The sequence below is a fragment of the Rhinolophus sinicus genome, linkage group LG02 (assembly GCF_036562045.2).
Source record: "Rhinolophus sinicus isolate RSC01 linkage group LG02, ASM3656204v1, whole genome shotgun sequence".
NCBI classification, from domain to species: domain Eukaryota; kingdom Metazoa; phylum Chordata; class Mammalia; order Chiroptera; family Rhinolophidae; genus Rhinolophus; species Rhinolophus sinicus.
In genome coordinates, this window is record NC_133752.1 from 2,969,685 (window position 1) to 2,989,411 (window position 19,727).

General features: G+C 56.4%; 1 protein-coding gene across 2 annotated transcripts in view; it reads right to left on the reverse strand.

Moving 5' to 3' along the window:
• SORCS2 (sortilin related VPS10 domain containing receptor 2) overlaps positions 1-19,727 on the reverse strand; it is a 387,174-nt gene that overhangs the window by 25,180 nt on the left and 342,267 nt on the right. For both annotated transcript variants that reach the window (XM_074320821.1, XM_019748208.2), the window contains exons 9-13: positions 16,268-16,447; positions 11,277-11,423; positions 5,585-5,687; positions 3,978-4,054; positions 414-505 (exon numbers count right to left, since the gene is read on the reverse strand). In XM_074320821.1, coding sequence (XP_074176922.1) covers positions 414-505; positions 3,978-4,054; positions 5,585-5,687; positions 11,277-11,423; positions 16,268-16,447 — 599 coding nt within the window. The remainder of the gene's footprint in view (positions 1-413; positions 506-3,977; positions 4,055-5,584; positions 5,688-11,276; positions 11,424-16,267; positions 16,448-19,727) is intronic.

Here is a 19,727-nt window from a genome sequence, read left to right on the forward strand (position 1 = left end):
CCCCACTGTGGCCTTCAGATGTCTGAAGCTGAGGCCCAACCCGCTCTCCCCTGGGCACAGGCTGCTGGCCTCCTTGGTTGGTCCTGCCTCTTCCACTTAACTAATTCCTGTTCATGCTTAAAAGTCACCTCTTCTGGGAAGGCCTCCTTGCTCCCTCAGCCTGGGGTGGGGCCTCCTCTGGGCCCCAGGCCTCGCCCTGGCTCACCCGGCCACGCGCCATTGTCACTTCCCGTTTCCTTGTCTCCCCCTGCCCGACCCTGAGCAACTACTGGGGGTGGGCCGAGCTGCTAGGGTTCAATGCTGTTGTTCTGGGGCCCCCCAGGGTGGCCATTCTGGGGAACGTGCTGTGGGCCCCCCAGGTGGAGAGGAAGAGCCCTGCTGGCCCCACACCCCAGCGCTGGGCCTGCCGTTACTTGAGGATCTTCAAGGGGATGGAGGTGTCCTTGATGGCCACAATCACGCCGCCATGGTCCAGGTACAGGATGTGGTGCTCCTCCTCGAATACCTGCAGGGAAGTGGACGGCACCCTGAGAAGGGTCGGACATTGTTCAGGCTTGGGGGTCGCTCGCTGGGGGCAGAACTGTCAACATGCAAGCTGGGGGCGTCAGCAGAGGCCAGCTCCCTGAGTCAGGGCTGGTCTGAGGGCTCCCCGTGTCCCCAAGCCATCCCCATGCCAAGCCACAGCCCCCAGGCTTAGTACATGTGGGATGAACGGATGACGAATGGCAACGTCTAGACCAGTGACGTGAGAAGGGAAAGTGCAAATAAACACTGCAGGTGGTGCTCTCTTCGTGAAAAACTCATGCACCAAAAAGGCCAAGAACACGAAGATGAGACAGAAGGGATGGAATTTGGAAAAGTGATTAGGAGACACAGTATCAGTAAAAGCAAACCCTTGTTTGGCGTTAAGACTCAGCTCACGTGCTGCCTCCTCCAGGAAGCCCTCCCTGGTACCAGGGCACTTACTGGAGTTCTCCCCAGATACACACATGGTGCTCACTCCTACTGCAGCCATTGCCACAGCTGCAGGGGACCAGAGGAGTGGTTGTGCCTGGTATTCTCTGTCCTAACCGTTAACTCAGGAAGGCGCTAGGGATATGCATGTTGCCTGAGGCTGCATTAATAGAGGCAGAGTTTCCTGGATGAGGGAGGTGATGGCCTGCAATTTTTAGGTTACCATGAAGAAGAAATGTTCACAATTCTCCTCCCCTTCCTTCTACCTATTCAACAGACCCAGTGTTCTAGAGCGAGAACAGAAAGTCTGGCCCCCAGGAATTCACAGCTCGGGGAGACACCCCCAGGGATGTAGACCAGCTGCACACAGTGACTCGCCTACTCTGACACCAGAAATGAGGGGGCCCACGGACTCTGTCCTCTCTGCCTGCTGAGTTCTGGTTCTGGCACAGCTGAGGGTCCCAGACGTGTTTTTGGGATGAATGATATCAAATTCTAAACTCTAGACCTGAATCACTGGGAGGGGTCACAGTGCAAGTGGCATTTGGGTTCGTCTTAGGGGGGACAAGGCGGGGACAGTGTGTGCAGAGGCCTGGCGGTTAGAGAGCAGTGTGTCCAGGCCAAGAAGTGCTTGCTGGAGCGGGGCTGCGGGGCAGGTGGAGGGGCCCCAGGAGATGGGCAGCTTGGGCACGAGTATCAGCTGACGGCGAGACACCCCAAGTTTAATCAGGGAGTGATGTGAACAGATTTCCCTTTCAGAAGCTTCCTTGGGCGCTGGGGGGAACTGAATTCTGAAGCAGACGGTGTCTCCTCCAGGAAAGAGGGAGCTCCCCGTCTTGGGGAATATTCAAGGATAAGCTGGGCCCCCTTGCCAGGCAGTGGCGGAAACCATGCTCGGTCCGGCTGTGCTGTGTAAGAGGCGTGTGGCAGCGAATGCGTCTGTCTACACCGCGGCGCTGGCTCCGATGCCTTTGAATTTGTGTGCAGGAGGAACCCTCGTTCATTGCCCCCCTGGGAGCCCACTCCGCCGCCTTTTGGGGCCTCCCGCAGGAGACGGGGCTGCTGAGCGGCAGGGTGTGCTGCGTGAATGGAGAGCCAAAGCAGGTTCTCACAGCCTGATGGTTCCCGGGCAGCACTTCCCTCCCAGGGACCCTGCCACCCTCCTGCCTCAAGGACAGGCAGGGGGGCATTTCCCCAGCCCACCAGGAATACAGGGCACCTCCCAGCCATCCCAGGAGACCCCACCCCAGCATTAGCCTGGGACTCTGGAAAAGGGGGCGCCAGGGCTCCCCAAGTCTGGCCGCGGGATCGCAGGGACTCTGACATCCATTGCTGTGGTGGTCTGTGCCCTGATCAGCCCCCAGGGAGCAGGGCCCAGGGGCGGCGGTCCCCCACCCTCCCTCTCCCCTGCCTGCCTCCCCACCCCCTGAGCTCTGGAGGGGCTCCTGGAATGCTTTCTGGCTATTTTGTTTCTTTGATCACCCCAGGGAACTCCTATTTTGAAAATATTACATCCATGATCAGCACACACGCTGTCATTTGTAATTCATATTCCGAGAGTGCGCTCGACACGTCTCATTACATCTGTGACAATCTGGCCTGAGCTCACCAGGTCATCTTGTCTCCCCTGCTCTCTTCCCCCCTGTCCTCTGCTCCCCCCCACACACACACAAAGTAAACTCCCAAACCAGCTCCAGCAGCTCTCCCTCCCCGACCTGCACACACGGGTGCCCCTCCTCTCCTTTCCCAGACACAGGAGCCCCCCACTCCACATCCCCCATCACTTGGGAAGGGAGCAGGCACCCCCAAAGCCAGGCCCCACACTCAGCACTTGAACAGACATTCTCCCATTTAACTGACATTCCCACGTTTGAAATCTGAGCAAGTGGCCGACAAAAGTGGCCACTGTGCAAACCTAACCATCCGTTTCTGTGAAACTCCGACTGCTCCTGTCTGACCTCAGAATATTTAATCTAATAAGGGGGGTTTCTCCCATAAACGGACAGATGGTGACCTTTAAGAAAATTTAGACATGCTTCACGAGTTTTGTGAAATAGAAATATTATAACACCATAAATCTCTTTTGCCCTTTTCAAAATTCCTTGTTTCTCGCGTGTTATTAAATAACGTCAGGACCCCAAACCAAGGCTTCAGGCAATCCTGGTCCTTTGGGGATAACATATCTGTCCAGAGGGCTGCCCGGGAGAGAAACTGTAACTGGGTACTCGGGCGTGCAAATAAGGGGCCTGGAAACTGAGCTTCTTACATTGACAGGAGGGGGAGACACACAGAAGTTTAATGTACTTTCTTAAGTGTTTAAAGTGGAAACTGTCACTCCACGAGGCTGGTAGACCAAACAGGCCTTTTTCTGCTGGAAAGAAGTAGCGAGCTCCCCGCGGGAGCCATGCACAGCACAGAGGACCCTCGCAGGGTCGAACCCCAGCGGTGGGGAACATTTGCTGCATAACCGCTGTCTCCTTCTCTTTCTCCCTCTCTCCCGGTGCCCAACCCAGACTCACCGTGGCCCACCAAACCTGGTCTTCCCTCATATTGTCTCTCTTCCATGTCTGCCGTCCGCCCAGCAGCCGCCCCTGCCAGGAGCCCCAAGGTTGTCTCTGTTCCCCACTTCCTGGGCTCTGGGCTCCCAGAAGTGCTCAGCCCAGCCTCTGAGCCCATGTGCTTCCTGGGGACGGCACCTGCACCCCTGTGCCTGGCGTGTTCTCCCTTTGCTTCACGTTCACGGTCATTGCTGTGTCTGACCGTGTGGAAGTGTGTGTGAGGTCTGGAATCCCCCAGCAGTGACCATCAGAAGACCGGCTGGTGGATTGGGCCAGCCAGCCTGGCCTTGCTGTTCAGACAGCGATGTAACGTCTGCTAAAGGGAGCTGTGTGTCCAGCCACTCAGGCTGGGAAGACGAAGAAATGTGACTCAGAATGGCTGTGGGGGGCGGGGGTCACACATCTCCCAGAAGTCTCGGCCGAACGGGCACGGGCTGGATGCCAGGCCTCTCTCTGCCACCTTACCTGCCGCCATGTGTGCCCACAGTCTGACGTGATGTACATTTCTTCCTTATATTCCACCAGCTGTGAGCCCAGGTTACCTGGTCCAGGAGAAAAGCTTGCTCTTAGGCTCAGCCAGCTCCCAGACAAGTCCCCAAACAGAGGCGCGTGTGCCTGGTACACCTCCCACCAGCATAGCCACCCCATGGCGTGCCCTGTCTGCAGTCGTCTGATAATGACAGGCCTGCGGTCACCACTGTGTGTGGGCCCTGGTCCTAGTCTGAGCAGTAAAGGATTAACCTCGCCCTGAAAGCCAGCTTCAGGCAGCTCCAGAGACCCAGGTGCAGGCAGAGCTTGGCGCTCCAGGGGACCCACAGGTGACAAGTGTCGTTCAAGAGGAAGAAGTGTGGAGTGGTGGCTGGGAATAGACTAGGGGACACGGGTCAGCTGAGCCAGCCCGGGGTCATGGCAGCCCTGCCGGGCTTGACCTGGGGCAGGACTCTGCTGGGTTTGCATTGGCGACAGCTCCCTGGGGGCCTGGTGCAGGGGGCCAGAGGTGGGTCCAGGGCATAGTGGGGTAGTAGGTGCTCATGAAAAATCTGTTCAGTGGATTTTAGAGGATGGTGAGTGGGCACCAAACTGGCCGGGTGCCCAGGTGACTCCTCTCTCGTGGTCATTTCACTCCCTGAACCTGCTGGCTGGTGGTCACTAGCCTTGAAGGCCACTGACTGGGCTCAGACTTAAGCCTGGAGGGAGGGGGGCAAAGTGGGAAGAACCACACCCAGCTTACATATGAGTAAACTGAGCCCCAGGGGGCTCCCACAGAACAAACAGGGCCCACCCAGGAGAGCACAGCTCCAGAAGTCACGCTGGCTTCCAGAGCCGAACCCAGCCTGGTGTAAACAGCCTCCTAGAAGGGCCTTGAGTAACGGGATAGTCCGATGAACTGGGTTTGGCTGGGCTCTTCTGTGCCCTGTGGTCCTGGCAGGGACAGGTGTCCGAGCCCCAGGAAGACGGGGACTTGGGGTGAGGACACTGAAGCCGTTCTGGACTCTCGCCTGGAGCCACCTGTACACCACGTGTTGTCGGTGCCTTATTTATGTAGCACTCTCAGGAATATCTTACCCAGAGTCAATTTAACTGTCATTGGAAAATTCCAAAAGAGATGGACTGTCCTCAAATAGATGAGCCAACGTGGGTTCCAAGCAGAGTAGCCGAGGGTGTGTGTGCCTGTCTTCTCTTCTGAGGTCTGACCAAGCACCAACGCATGCATGCATCTACCATCATTCATCATCCATCCATCCATCCATCCCTCCATTCATCCATCTACTCATCCTTCATTAGTTTATCTACCCATCCATCCACTCGTCATCCATCCATCCATCCATCCACCATAATCTATCCATCCATCCACCATCATCCACCATCATCCATCCATCCACCTTCTCCTTCCCATTGAGCCAATGTATCACATGCCTAGGGTTTTCCACAAGAGGTGAGCTCCCTGATGATGCCACTGTCCCCCAGTGTACACGCCGTGACCCAGGCCCATGGTCATCAAGTCTTACCCAGGATCACAGAGCTCCCCTGATGCACGGCGGTGCCTGCCACCCCGTGATGCAGTCTCCTACCTGCGCCCATGATGAGGCCCGGGGCGGTGTCCTTGGTGTGCACAGTGCCCGACACGTAGGGGTTGTCTGCCCAGCGCAGGTGGAGGTGAAGGTGACAATCCGGCTGCAGGGAGAAGAAAGGGAGCTGTGTCAGCACTTGGGGGGAGAAGTGTCCCTGGGAAAGAAAGGTAGGACTGAGGCCAGATCTACCCCTGTGGCTTTGGGGGCGGGAAGGCAGAGCCAGGAGCACCTAGAAGCAGATGGAGGGTGGGAAGAAGTCCAGGGGCCGACCGCAAGGTGAAGGCTGTCAGGTCTGCGTGAAGTGACTGCTCGTGGATGAGGCCTTCTCCAAGGGTGGCCCCAACATGCAGTGCTGGCCCACGGACTACGACTCCTGGAGTCTGCACGGCCCACGCTCACAACCACCCGTCCCCCCAGAAACTTTCCTGGGGGCCTTGGATGTGACCACAGGAGCCTGGGCTCAGGGAATAGCCATGGGGCGAGCCCGGCGCACCCTGTGAGAGGCAGAGGTAAGGTGGGCGTGCTGGAGTCCGCTTTCCTCACGAGCATCCCCTGGACGGCAGCCCCAGCTGGTGCTCTGGCTGGAGTGTCAGAAATGCAGGTTGTAGTAAGAGTTTCAACAGCAACTCACGCTGACGGCTGCCTCTGGGCCAGCACTGAGCAAGCACTTTACAAGGCGCGTGTCACTGACCGCTCTCAACATCTGCACTTTTAACATGGATACTTTTTATTTTCTATGAACTGAGTGTCATCCCTGTTTCAGCAATGGGGAAACGGAGGCAGAGAGCACTTCAGCAATCTACCCAAGGGCAATGGAGGGGCTGGGACCATAACCAAGGCCACTGGTCCACTGTCCATGCTCTGAGCCCCGACGGTGTCTGTCCCTGCAGGGCCAGAGTGGGCCAGCAGCCTCCCAGAATGAGGAACACGAGTCTGACACTTGGCAGGGCCAGATCCTCCTGTCTCCTCCTGAGCTGCCTGTACCCCAGCTCCCCCAGTGTGGGATAGGGGGTCCAGGAGAACACACAAGCAGGGAAGGATGTGTCCTGGGCCTCCCCTAGTCCTTGGTGGCCCAAGGTCACAATCTTGCCTGCACCCCTCTGTCACATTCACGATAGACTACAAAACCATGGGACACTGGACAAGGCCCAAGGTCTCTGCACAGCTGGCTCCAGGGCACCAGAGATCCGCCAGCCATCAGCCAGGGGCTGCCCACACCGGCTGCAGGAGAGGGAAGGCTCCAGAGACCCTGTTTCTTCTCTCCTTCCTCCTGAAACCTGAGAGGCAGGGTCTGGGGTCTGGCTGGCTGAGCCACGTTGATCACGTAGGAGTTCTCGCCCCCACCCCCACCCCAGGGGAGCAGGAGGGCCGCCAAGACCCCCACATGCCCATGGATGTCAAAGGGTGTTCTGGGGTAACAACTGTGCAGTCAGCCTTCTGGGCTCCCCAATCCAGGGGTTCCTCCGGCCCCGAGTGTGGGCAGGGTGGGGTCGTGGAAAAGGTAGGGCTTTGAATCCTTAGACCCCTCTTGATGCTGTGTGACTCTGGGAAAAGTGCTCAGTGTCTCTGAGTCTCAGTTTCTTCCCCTGTGAAATGGGGCAATAACCTGTACTTCACAGCAAGACTGGATTAACACAGCCACTGGGGAGAAAGTTGGGTTCCAGCCCTCCCCTGAACAAGGTGCTGCCTCACTGCTTAATGATAAGAAAAGTAATGATTTCCTTGGCCCTCTCTCTCATTTTTTTCTGACAAAAACCTCCAGTTTAGAAATACCACAGAACTGAGCACCCAGAGGTCCAAATTTGAACTTAGGAGGTACCACTAGTTTTATGGGAAAATTTGGGCCTCAGTTTCCTCATTTATGAAATGGAGACAGAGGTGCCTGTCACCCACTCCTCGCAGGGGGGTGGGGAGAAAAGCGAGGACAGTTCCCATTGTCATTACTGTGTTATACCCTCTACTGAAATCTATCGGCTCGGCGTCCTTTCTCCTCATCTCATGTTTCTACAGGAGTACTTTCTTCTGGTTCATGAACGGAGTGCATTTTAGATAGAGCATCCTGAGTTAAAAATAAAACTGTTACAGAAATTGGATAGTGATCGGGGTCAGACCATCCCAAGCACCATGTGGAAGCCCCAGCCCGACCCAGTTGGAGACGCGCTTCGTTTGTCTGCATGGGGGTTTTGACAATGTGTCAGTCGCACCATTCATGTGAAATGTGCAGAGTAGGGAAATCTATGGACGGTAGCTGAGTGGTTGCCAGGGCCTGGGGGTGGGATGGGGAGATGGGGAGATGGTGGGGTGATGGATAAAGGGGACAGGGCTTCTTGTGGTGATGAAAATGCTCTACGTGGGCTGTGGTGGTGTTTGCACAACTCTGTGAACGTACTAAAAACCACTGAATTGCACACTTTCAATGGGTGAATTGTATGCTATATGAGTGATATCTCAACAAAGCCGTAATAAGCAGAACTGAAACAGAAGACGGCAAATTCAGCAGGAGGAAGGCCCCACCCCCTGCTGAGGGCTCTGTGAAGTAGGTGTGAGGAGCTGGAGACCCTCCCAGGACAGACCAGAGACAGATGGCAGGACCCTGAGCGGGAGCCTGGTCACTGAGTCACCGGAAGCAGCCCGCCCCACCCCCTCCAGGAACACCCGGATTGAAGGGGGCAAACCCACCCCAGGGAAACTGCCGGATAAGACATCACTCCTTCTGGATGTCTCCTGATTTCTCCTGATCGAAAAGCAGTCAATATCTGCTAAATATCCGAGTTAATATCTTTGGTGAGACCATTAAGTCCTCTGCCCCTGCCCGCCCAGCGACCAGACCATGATGGGGAGGGGTGCCCAGGGCAGGGACAGCCCTGTGACCTCTGTGGCAGGGCCAGCTGCCAGCTGCAGAAGGGAGCTCTAAGCCAGGAGAAAAAGCAGCCTCGCCGGGTGCATGGCACTTGGGCCCCCACTGGCAGGCTCCTGGCAGAGAAGGTGGTAGTACAGCCCTGCTTTGGTGGCCCAGGTTTCCTGGTGGGCCAGGTGGGGCCGGGAGTGGCCCGAGCTCCGAACAGCCTTTCCCTCATCCCCTGACGGCCTGTGCACAGAGCGTCACTGTGTACAGTGAGCAGAGCAAATCAGAGGCGCTGCCTCACAGAAACTGGCTGCCCCAAGCCCAGCCCACTGGGGAGGGCCCCGCAGCTAGGCACTTGTTTGAGCCAGAGGCCAAACACTCCTCAGGGTTCCCTGTGGTCAGCTGTGGCCCACAGGGCACTGGCAGATGCAGGAAGAGCTGCGGTCCCCTTTGGGGCGGCAGAGGGCCACACAAGTGTCTTCCAGCTGGTCCTGAAGCTGCGGGGGGTGGGGGTGCTCTGCTGGCGTCTGACAACTTGAGACAGGCCCCACAAACGCCCTCCCAGCTGAGTCTTGGCAGAACCAATGAAGAGAAGGGCAGACCAGGCAGACCTGGAGGCCACCTGCAGATGTGACGGGGCGGCATGCCTGCAGAGCCAGGGCACCCTAAGTGTGTGCTGTCAGAGATGGAGGGGGCCCCTGGGACACTGCAGGCCAGGGCGGGACACCCCAAAGCCCCAAAGGTCCGCTGGTGCCACGGGAGCCCACTCTGCCCCAAGCCCCGCCTCTCGGCCCCTCTGCATGGGGGAGCGACTGGTGCTCTAAAGAAGTGTGCCCCACAACATGAGAGACACAGATGGATGGAGGCCACACCACCTGCCTTGTGAGTGAGGAGACCTGAGACCCCACTTCCTGGCGCTGAGAAGTTACCGTGGGCTGCAAAACGAATGGGCTTTCATTCTGAAGATGTAAACAGATTCAAACCATCTTCCAAGTACAATTCATCATCCGAAAACAGATCTGAGCTCATCACTCATCTGTTCTAAAAGTTCTCTACTTTCTGAATCACAGGAAGGAAATCTCCCAGGCAGAGAGCTGTTCCAACGGCTCAGGAAAATATTTGTGATCCAGAGTTAAGAGAAAATAGAGAAGAAAGGGAAATCACAGATGTGTCAGGATCCCAATTACCACCTTTTAACGTGCAGATGAGCTAAACGTTGGTAAAGAAAAGTACCTGAGTACGGTTATTTCTGGGTGATATACTGATTGCCGCACCTCACCTCTCCTTTTATACATTTCTGTTTTTTCCAAATATTCTGCAATTAGCAGGAACCCCTTTTACGGTGAGAACTAGACCCTCAAGTGTCGTCTGCCTCGCTCATTGCAGGGTGTGTGGCTGGGTGAAGGGCACAGTCAGAAGGGAAACCCCGGTGAGTGGGCACGCTGGTCCCCCTTGCACCCCACCCCCCCTGCAACCAGGACCGCACACAGCGGGTAACGGACTCCTAGCCAGGCTTTAATCGCAGGCTTTAAGCTCCCCAGAGCCCCACCTGGGCAGCAGCAGGCCCTGATCTGCCTGGGTCATTTCTGCACAATGCCCCGGGGCCCTGAAAAACAAGCGCTGCTATTCTCTGAACAGAGAGGCAGAGCGGTGGGTGGGTTCAGGCATCCCCACAGCATATCTGTTTGCAAGCGCAGTGAAGTCTTCTCAGTGGAGGGGATATCCGGGCAGGGTTTTCAGGGATCAGTAGGAGTTTGCTGGAAGGAGAAGGAAAGGGCATTGCAGGCTACGGAACAGCATGGGAAGGGGGCAGTCCCAAAGGAAGGGACTTGTTCGGCCTGGCCTGCTCACTCTGTGCCAGTGTCTGTGCTGGGCATTCAGTAATGTTTCATTTCATCCTTACCACAGTGCATGGGGCCTTTTACCATCTTCCTTCCTCTTTCAACTATTCTCGGTGGTCCTGAGTGCCTTGGCCAAGGTCACACGGTGCGGCTCCACTCTGGACCCTTCCCCGACTCCGAGTGGCCCCCAATGGAGAAGGGCCAGGGGTGCCTGTGGTGGGGAGCTCCTTGGGGGGGCAAGGATGGGGTCCCACTGGAGGTCAAGCAGACACGTGTGGTCCATCCAGCCTCTTCCTCCCTCACAGCTGCCGCTCCCTGGCTGCTATCTTAGGCCAGGGCCCTTTTGGCCTCTGCCTTTCCACCCTCACAGCACGGGCCTGCATGCCACCCCAATATCCTGGTGCCCATGCCAGGGTCCCAGGGAAACCCAGCACTCCCCACCCCCAAGGCAGCCAAGATGCTGGGCCGCTAACACTCCCGTTCATGAAGAAGGGCGCGCCTGCCATAGCAGGGAGGGCCTGGAGTTCGTGACATCTGGGCGGTCGCCTGGCCCCCAGTTCCACAGGCTGAGTGTATTCCCTGGTCCTGATGCCGGCCAGTAGCATTTAAGAGATGTGACACGCAGCTCGTCACGTGCTTGTCGGAGTCTGCCCACCCTCCTGCAGCTCTGCTACTGCTCTGACAGAGTGCCTGGGCACCCACATTCTTGGGTGGCAGACATGCCCCCACCCTGATGTGTGAGCAGAGTGCCCAGCCGAGCCCAGAGAACAGTGACTGTTGTTTTGGGCTGGTTTGTTACCCATCAATGTTGTGGCAAGAGCTAACTGATACACCCCCTCTCTGGCCTCAAAGGGTTGCCCGTGCCCCTCTCTGCCGTGCCCAGGGGAATCGTGGCCCCCGTCTCAAACGACCCTGCTCAGACAGCCCTGTCTCTAACCTTCTGGCTCCTTCAGCAATGTCTGCAGCCACCCCACAGAAGGTGTGTGACGCGAGCAGAGGCACTTACAGGCTTACAGTTGGTGGGTTTTCCATTCATGTCCACACTGGGTGGCCGCAGGTGACCCCAGTCGCGGCCCTTGTTGTAGGTGATAAGGGTCACCACCTTCCCATCGACTTTTTGGTTTGCCAAGAAGACTCCTTTCACCCCACGGACCTGGGACAAATACAAGAAGAATCGTAAGAACGTGTCTGGGGCCCTCTGGTGGCCAGATGGCCACAGTGCGCGCCCCTGCTAAGGGCTCCGTGCCCCTGGCCTGTCTCACCCCGGACGACAGCCCCAGAGCTAAGGCTGACGCTGAAGGCGAGCGGGGCTTAGGGGACAAAGATCCAAGACTGGTGAAGCCTGACCAGAAGCTGCTCTGCCTGAGCCCAAAGCCTGGGTGCGTTTCATGACACAGCTGACCTCCCAGATACAGACACTGGCTGTCAGCGAGCATTACGGTGACACCGTCTTGGGGCTGAGCTCCTGGTTCAGAGCCCCTAACCCCTTTCCCCCCTCCCCGTGGACTCGCAGGGCCCTGACCAATGGAACCTCCTCTGAGCTGTCCTCTGAGACCCCTTCAGCTCAACCCCAGACAAAAATGCCCAGAGGCAAAGACGGGGGTCCTTGCTTACCCCACCTGCCCTGGACGGGGCTCATTTTGCCTTCCTCCCTCAGGGTCAGGCTTGACCCCCTTCTCAAGGCTTCCTGAGGGGCCCATGGCAGTGACCCAAACCCATCCCATGGTCGGTTACTAGTGGTCACATAGCAGCAACTCCCTACAGTTCAACCTCCTGCTCACACAGGGACGGCCTTTCCTGCAAGTGCCCTAGGCACGGCGCCCTCAGACCCAGGCAGTGAGACCCACCAGTGTGGCCTGAGGTCCTGGAGCCTGCTGTGTGCCCGAAGCAGGTTTTGCCTCTCTCTGTGTGGCATGTCATCGCTTCCCACAAGGAACCTGAGAAAACGAGGCTCAGACAGTTTCGGAATGTGCCCACGGTCCATAGCCAAGGATGCACTAGGGTTACGACAGTAACACACGGTTACAAAGGGCCTTGTCTGTGGTTGGCACGAGGCAGCTTCCAAAGGGCCGGCTCGTTCATCTCCCACAGCCCCAGGAGGTCCGTGCCCTTCCTGTCCTTGATACACAGGCTGCTGAGTGCCTGTCACATGGGAAGTACACTGTCGGTGACGCCGGAATGAAGAGACAGAGGGAGTGGTGCCCACGGTTCTTTGGCTGCTGCCACAGACGAACACAGACCAAGTAGCTTAAACACCAATTTATTACATGACAGTTCTGGAGGTCACGACACGGCCCCACTGGGCTGGCAGCCAGGTGTGGGCAGGGCAGGTTCTTTCTGGACGCCCCGGGGGAGAATCTGTTTCCCAGCTTTTCCAGCTCTCAGCAGCACCCACGCTCTTGGCTGGAGGCCAGCAGTCTTCTGTAAGGTCTCGCTGTGCCCCTCTCCTGCGCCCCCTTCCACTTTGAAGGACCCTGCAGTTACAGCGGGCTGGGTGATCCTGGGTAACCCTCCTATCTGCTGGTAAGCAGCCCCACTGCCCTCTGCGATGTGTCATCTGTGTTGGAGGCTGCTTGGGGGGTGGGGACACCGGCCCTCATCTCCACAGAGGATGCTTTGCAGCCCTCCTGGGTGACAGCCCTTCTCTCACACAAGGTGGCCGCAGTCTGGCTCCTGCTCACCTGGGGCATCACCTGGGGCGGCATCTGGGTCCAGATGCCTCCCCGACTTCATAAGGGCACAGGACGTCCTAAGGGCACTCAACAAGGGTGTGCTTTATCCGGTAATCACTGTTTTATATCCCGACTGGTCTCCATGAAAACACTCCTCAGTAAGCAACAGGGATCCCTCATGTCCCAGAGGGACACAGACATGGGCTGTGCCCCCCAGGGCTGACCTGGTCAGCCCAGCATCAGCTCCCAGGACTGATGGGGCCACACAATGGCCCTCTTCATGGCTGGGCTGGTTTCTTGGGCAGCAAGAAACAATTGCCACACACTTGGTGACTGAAACAACAGAATTTGTTCTCATAGCTCTGGAAGCCAGAATGCTGACATCAAGGTGTGGGCAGGGCTGAGCTCTCTCTGAAAGCTCCAGAAGAGGCTCCTGCCCGCTTCTTCCAGCCCCTGGTGGCCCCACATTTCTGGGCTGTGCTGCATCACCCCAGTCCCTGCTCCGTCTGCACGTGGCCTGTCCCTGTGTCTGTGTGTCTCTTCTGATTCTTATAGGACACATCTCATCCAGGGCCCCCTGGATGACCCAGCATGAAGCTCATGTCAAGATCCTCAGATGAATGTCAACTGCAAAGACCCTTTTTCCACATAAGGTCGTAGTCACGGGTCCTGGGGAATTGATATGGACATTGCTTTTGGGGTCTCCAGACTGTGGCCAGGGCCCCCCAGGGGCAGGGACAAGACAGAGGTCCCTCTGAGCCCCTATCTGAAGCTCCAGCACAAAGAGGCCCCCAGGAAAGGTTTGCTGTCTTGCCTGGAACCTGGGACATGCCCTGCACAAGTGACTCTCATGGGTCCTTGAAAGCACTGGCCTCCCAAGGAAGCATTTGCCCGTGACGTCTGGGACAAAACGTTTTTCCTGGATGAAGGACAACCACGATGACAACAGCACTGGAACGTGTGTAGGACCTCCAGAGCTGGATTCCCAGCCAGGCCCTGCCCAGGCATTATCTCCAGTCCCTGGAGAAGACAACTGCTGTGACAACAGGAAGAGTCAGTGAGCACCGACTTCATTACTAGACGCTGCTCCATGCGTTTAACAGGAATGACGTCCTTGAACCGGCACAGGGACCCTATGTGGAAGGTGCTACCATCATCCCTGGTTCACACTGGGGAAACCAAAGCACAGAGAGGTTAAGTAACCTCCCTCAAATCACACAGCAAATACATATCCAAATTGGGATTTGATGCCAGACGGTCGGGCTCCAGAGTTGTGGTTGTAACTACCAACTGTGACCACTGTTAGGAGGATTTCAGAGAGGCAAAGTCACTTTTGAGGGTGTCCAGCTGGTGGCAGCGGGAGTCGCCTTTGGACCTGGCCACTGTGAATCTCCTATGGTTCCTCACATCCTCGCACTTCATGGTCTTTGCATGGATTGTTGTTCCTGGTTCTTTAGCTGGTTAACTTCTGATGGGCTTCAACTCAGCCTGTACCTCCTCCTCCAGGAAGCACTCCCTGATTCCCACTGCAATCTGGCCAATTGCCCCTACCATGTCCCTCAGGCTCTGGAACACAGTGTCAGAACCACTTGGGAGCTGGTCTTCCTGCAGAGGCCGGCAGCTCTGTGACAGGTCTACTCCCCGCACCCCGGTGCTCTCAGAGCAGGGTCCAGAGCCTGGTGTGTGGTACAAGTGTTACAGACGCCTGTGGACAGAACGGACATGGACTGTCCCCCCGTCTGCAGTGCACTTGTCCTGGGCAACCTTCCCGGGCCACTGTCACCGGCCCCTTTTCTCCCAGCCGGCTTTGTGGTGCAGTGGCAGTCACAACACCTTTCAGAGCCAGGCCTGTGAGCACCCAGCAGCCTCTCTGGAGGCCCCACAGGACAGGGCCTAGAGGGCAGGGCTGCCGGGCAGGACGAGGCCACCTGATGCAGCTTTCGGCTAACAGCCATGAGCCTGGGCCGGGGTTCATCTGCTTGTCCAGCTCGGGAAGTGAACCCTGACAAATGGTTGTCATTGTAAACAATTGATTACGCTCACTATTTGGGGAAATGTCTCCCGGCTGACAACTGAGAGATGAACGCTGCAGCCAAGCCTATCCTGGAGGCCCCTCCTACGCTGATAAATCCCACTGTCTTCCCATGGCTTTGCGGGCCACCCAGGGGACACGCTCCCCAGCCCCACAGGGAGGGCCGGCCACTGTGCTCTTGAGGAACCTGGAACACCCACCATCCAGCACTTATAACCAAAACATGCCGCAATCATCAGGCCACTTGCAGGCGTCCCCAGTGGCCGGGGGCTCCCCAAAGGCAGGCCATGAGGGAGGAGCTTGGGGTGAATGACTGAGCGAGGGGCAGTGCTGGCCAAGGGGACGGAGGTGGCCCTGGGGCCGACACGTGGGCTGGTTGTGGTTTTCCCTTGTGCTTCTGGGTCTGTCTGGGCAGGTTGCTTGCCTTTCCTGAGCCTCAGGTTCCTTACCTGCAAATGGGCTAAGGGACCACCCATCCCTGGCTCTGCAGTGGACCAGAGGAGGTGACCGTGACACGCCTGGTCCAGGCTGGGCCGGCTGTAGGTGGGGGTCAATGTTTGTGGAACCCAAGAACAGAAGGAAGCTGGGCACAGGCTTTCTCATAGGTAGAGAGAGCCAGCCTGGGAGCCAGGAGCCCTGGTTCCGAGCCCCTGGGTGTCACGTGATGTGACAAGAGCCAGCGGAGACTTAAATGGGAGACAGACAGGGCAGGTCCCCAGGGAGGGTGCTGGGAGGAGACCGGAGCTGAGGGGGATGAGGGAGAGACAGACAGACAGACAAACACCAGATACTCAGACAGAGGGGGAGGGAAGAGGAGACCAGGGGCAGGGGACAGATGGAGAGGGAGAGAAAAAACAGGCGGCAGGGACCCCGGAGAGCCTGAGATGGAGGGGGGGCAGCCTCTGTCATCAGGCCTGGTTCTGTGCAGGGCGAGCGGGCCAGGAGTAGCTTATACAATACACGATCAGTCAGTGGTGGGGAGTCCTAACACTGAACCCCAAGTCAGCCAAATGTCCTCTCCCCAGAGAACTCTCTGCTTCCCGTTAATATATCTGCGTTACAAAAACTGTACCCCATTATCGTATTTTGAATTTTCTCAAAAAGAGTAAGTTTCCTCTTGCTTTAAAAGTGTCTACATAGTATCCTCTCGGCCCGAGTAGGCCCTTTACAGAAACAGTTGCAGATCCCGAGATAGAGCCTTAGGTATGGGGGGATGTGGGGGGAGCAGAGATGAGACCTGGCCCCCCCCACACCCTGGGCTCCACAGGTCCCCCCGTGCCACACGCGTCCCACCTCGAGTATGTCGATGACCACGTCCTCCTCGGCCTGCCGGGAGCTGCGCACGTCCTCCAGCACCAGGGCGTAATGCACACCACGCGGGTCCGACTGGTACAGGTTGTAGGTGTCCGTCTGGTACCACTCCTGCACCGCCACGAACACCTGGCTGTCATCCGTGCTGATGATCAGCAGGTCCTGGGGGGGACAGTGTGGGTAAGAGGTGGCCGGGGGTGGGGCAGAGCGGTGCTGGCCCTGGGGAACGGGCAGGCCTCGGGTCGTGCGCAGGCTGCAGCCGGACGCAGGCTGACCCAGGTTCCCACCTTGGCTCTGCCCTCTCGGCTCTGAGGCCTTGGACAAGTCCCTTTACCTCTCCGGGCCTCCATTATCCCACCTCCAATAAAAGGGGTGACAGTGTGACCCTCCACGCTGGGTTTAGGAGGGGTGTCCTGGGCACAGGGTGTGGCTCAGCGAGGCCTCCTCCTCACAGCCCCACGTCAGGTGTCTGCCCACCTGTCCCTGCCTGGGGAGGACTTCCCCCTCCAGGCACCCCCAGGTCATCAGAATGCAGCCCCAGATGGTCACCTGTGGGAGGTGCAGGGGGAGGGGGTTCTCCTCCCCGAACCCTCTCCCATCCAATCCTGAGGAGCAGGCGAATCATCTGTTAGTTCAGCACGTATGCACTAGGTGCCTACTGTGTGCCAGGCACCGTTCTGGGCACTGGCAGGGAGCCGTGTATGGTCTCCGCCCTGTGGAAACATCCACTGGGAGGCAGGAATGGATTGAGTCAGTCCAGCCTCACGTCCAGGACGCATCACTGCCTGTACGTGAGCTGCCCTCCACCCACAGCGCCTCCCTGCCTGCCCACGCTGACAGCTGGCCCGCTGCCATGGGTCTCCCCCTCCCTTGGCACACCCAGTAAGGCCCCCACAGGTGGTCAGCAGGCAGCGGGCAGCCCAAGGCACTGTGGGAGCCGAGGCCAGGCTCCGCACCCAGTGGAGGGGTGGAGGGCTGCCCTGAGGAGGGGAGCAGCAAGGGCTTAGCCTCCCAGCCTCAGTTTCCCTCTGGGAGAATGAGGGCCGGCAGCCGGAGTGGACTCAGCAGGCACGTCGGGTTTCAGTTCCAGATTTACAATTCAGAAGCAAAACAAGACCCGGGCAAACACGAAGGAAGAAACAGAAAGCCAGGGCTAAGCTTGGTTTCTCGTTTTTCTTTTCTGTCCAAGTGCTGCTGGGAGCCACGTGAAAAGGCATCCGAACAGGCCCATTTGGAGGCTATGGCAGGCTTTTATTCCCCAGCATCTATTACTTTGCCTTCCATCACTCTGAAACTTTGATTGCTCTTCTGGCAACAGAGCTGCCAAGATACAGCAGCTGAAGACGGATGGCGGAGGCGGGCAGCACGGTCACCACCTGCAGAGGCTGTCCCCTTGTCCCGCTGCCACGGGCTGATGTAGTTTGGGGATGCGCCCCCCTTCACATTTTCTCATCTGATGTTAGGGCACAGACAAGGTCCTTTCTCTCTCTCTCTCTCTCTCTCTCTCTCTCTCTCTCTAATAACAGATTAAGTCCCTATTCAGTCCAGTCGGACATGACCTTCTGGTGACAGTGAAGAAGTGGCTGCCTGGGTAGGGTACAGGCTGGTGACGGTCCCCTCCTCTCCTACCTGGCCCAGCCCCTGTGTTGTGAGGCCAAAAGAAGTGGCTTTGCAGAGAAAAGACGCCGTGTTGTGAAGCACCTACTGTGCACCTCACGATCAGATAGGACCCAGCAGCGTGAGGCAGACCCTCTGTGGATGGACGGAAATCTAGCCCACAGAAATGACTGGAACCAAGAAACTGAGACGAGGGAAGGATAGCAGAGGCGAGCGGAGGCAGGGCCTGGTGGGTCCCATGGGACAGTAGGGTGGTGGGGAGTCTGAGGGATGCATGAGAGAGAAACCTGGCTCGGGGAGCCTGGTCATCATTGGTCTTCTCTGCCCCACACCCATTTCTGCACCTGCGGCCACAGGCCAAACTGCACTGTGTCCACCAGGGCCTTGGTAGGTGGTAGGGGCAGGTGTTCCAGGGGCCTCCGTCAGGTGGCTCCAAGCTCAGGCGTGCCCTGCCTCCATCACACAGTAAGCATTCAATCTTTACTGTTATTGCATTAATTCAGACTTTTCCTTCTCCACACCCGGGTAAATGTTTGCATAACCCAGGTAAATACATTGGGTACATGTTTACCATAATCTGGGAAATAAAGAAAAATGTATAAAGCAACTAAAAGTTGCCTATAACACCACCTCTAGAGAAAGCTGAAATTAACATTTTAAAATGTTTATCCCGGGGCTTTTCCCAAGTGTGATTCACATACGTTTTTCATGTTTGGTTTGTAGCTTTTTCTTCCATATTATATGGGGAGCATTTTCCTCTGTCATTATCTATAAACACCACTTTTAATGACTGCAGGACGTTCCCTTTTGTGGACATACCACATTTCCTGCTGCTGCCCTACCAGTGAGCCTTTAGTGTCTCCTGTACTTTGTGCAAAACGGCCGTCAGCATTCCCACAGGTCATGCCCTCTCCGGTTACGTCCTGAACTCACATTCTAAGTGGAAGTGCTGCACTGGAGAGCAGGAACATTTTACAGCTCTTCTTACGTGATGTTCAGTCACTATCCTGAGAATTTGTATGAATTCTTCCCCATCAGCAGGGCTAGTGGGCACTTATTTCATTTCGTGAATGCCAGGATCCAGAATGGTCTTTTAAAGACCTTTGCCGATGAGAACGTGATAAATAATATGCAATTTTTGTTTGAATTTGCATTTATGCTATTATTATTTTTAAAGAACTATTAGAAGCCAAGATTCTTATGGACTCCATTTTCAAACATTGAATGTGAAAAATAATTGCGTATCTGTATATGTGGTAATATGTATGTATTGTATGATCTGGAGACATGTAGAAGGAAACACCGAGGTTGCCAATACAGTGGTACCTCGGTTTTCGAATGTAATCGTTCGGGAAGACCATTTGAGTTCTGAAACGTTCAAAAACCGAGGCATGGTTTCCCCATAGAAAGTAATGCAAAATGGATTAATCCATTCCAGACCTTTAAAATCAACCCCTAAAATGCAAATTTAGCATGAATTTTACTATCTAATGATATCATAGATCCTTAAATGTTATGGCGTTCGTAAACCGAAATGTTCGTCAAAAGAGACGTTCGAAAACCGAGGTTCCACCGTATTTGCTATCAGGTTGAATTAGGTTTGATTATAAGTAACAGAAACTGGGAGGGGGGGGGATGAGTGACTTAAACAAGAGGCTCATTTGTCCTGTATGTAAAAGAAGACCAGACGTAGGCAGCCCCGTACGGAAGCTCTACAAAGTCACCAGGGACACAGGCACCTTCCAAGTCACCATCCGACTGTCCCACGGTATGGTCCTCGTCCTCAGGACCCAACGTGATTGCTAGAGCTCCAGCCATCGGATCA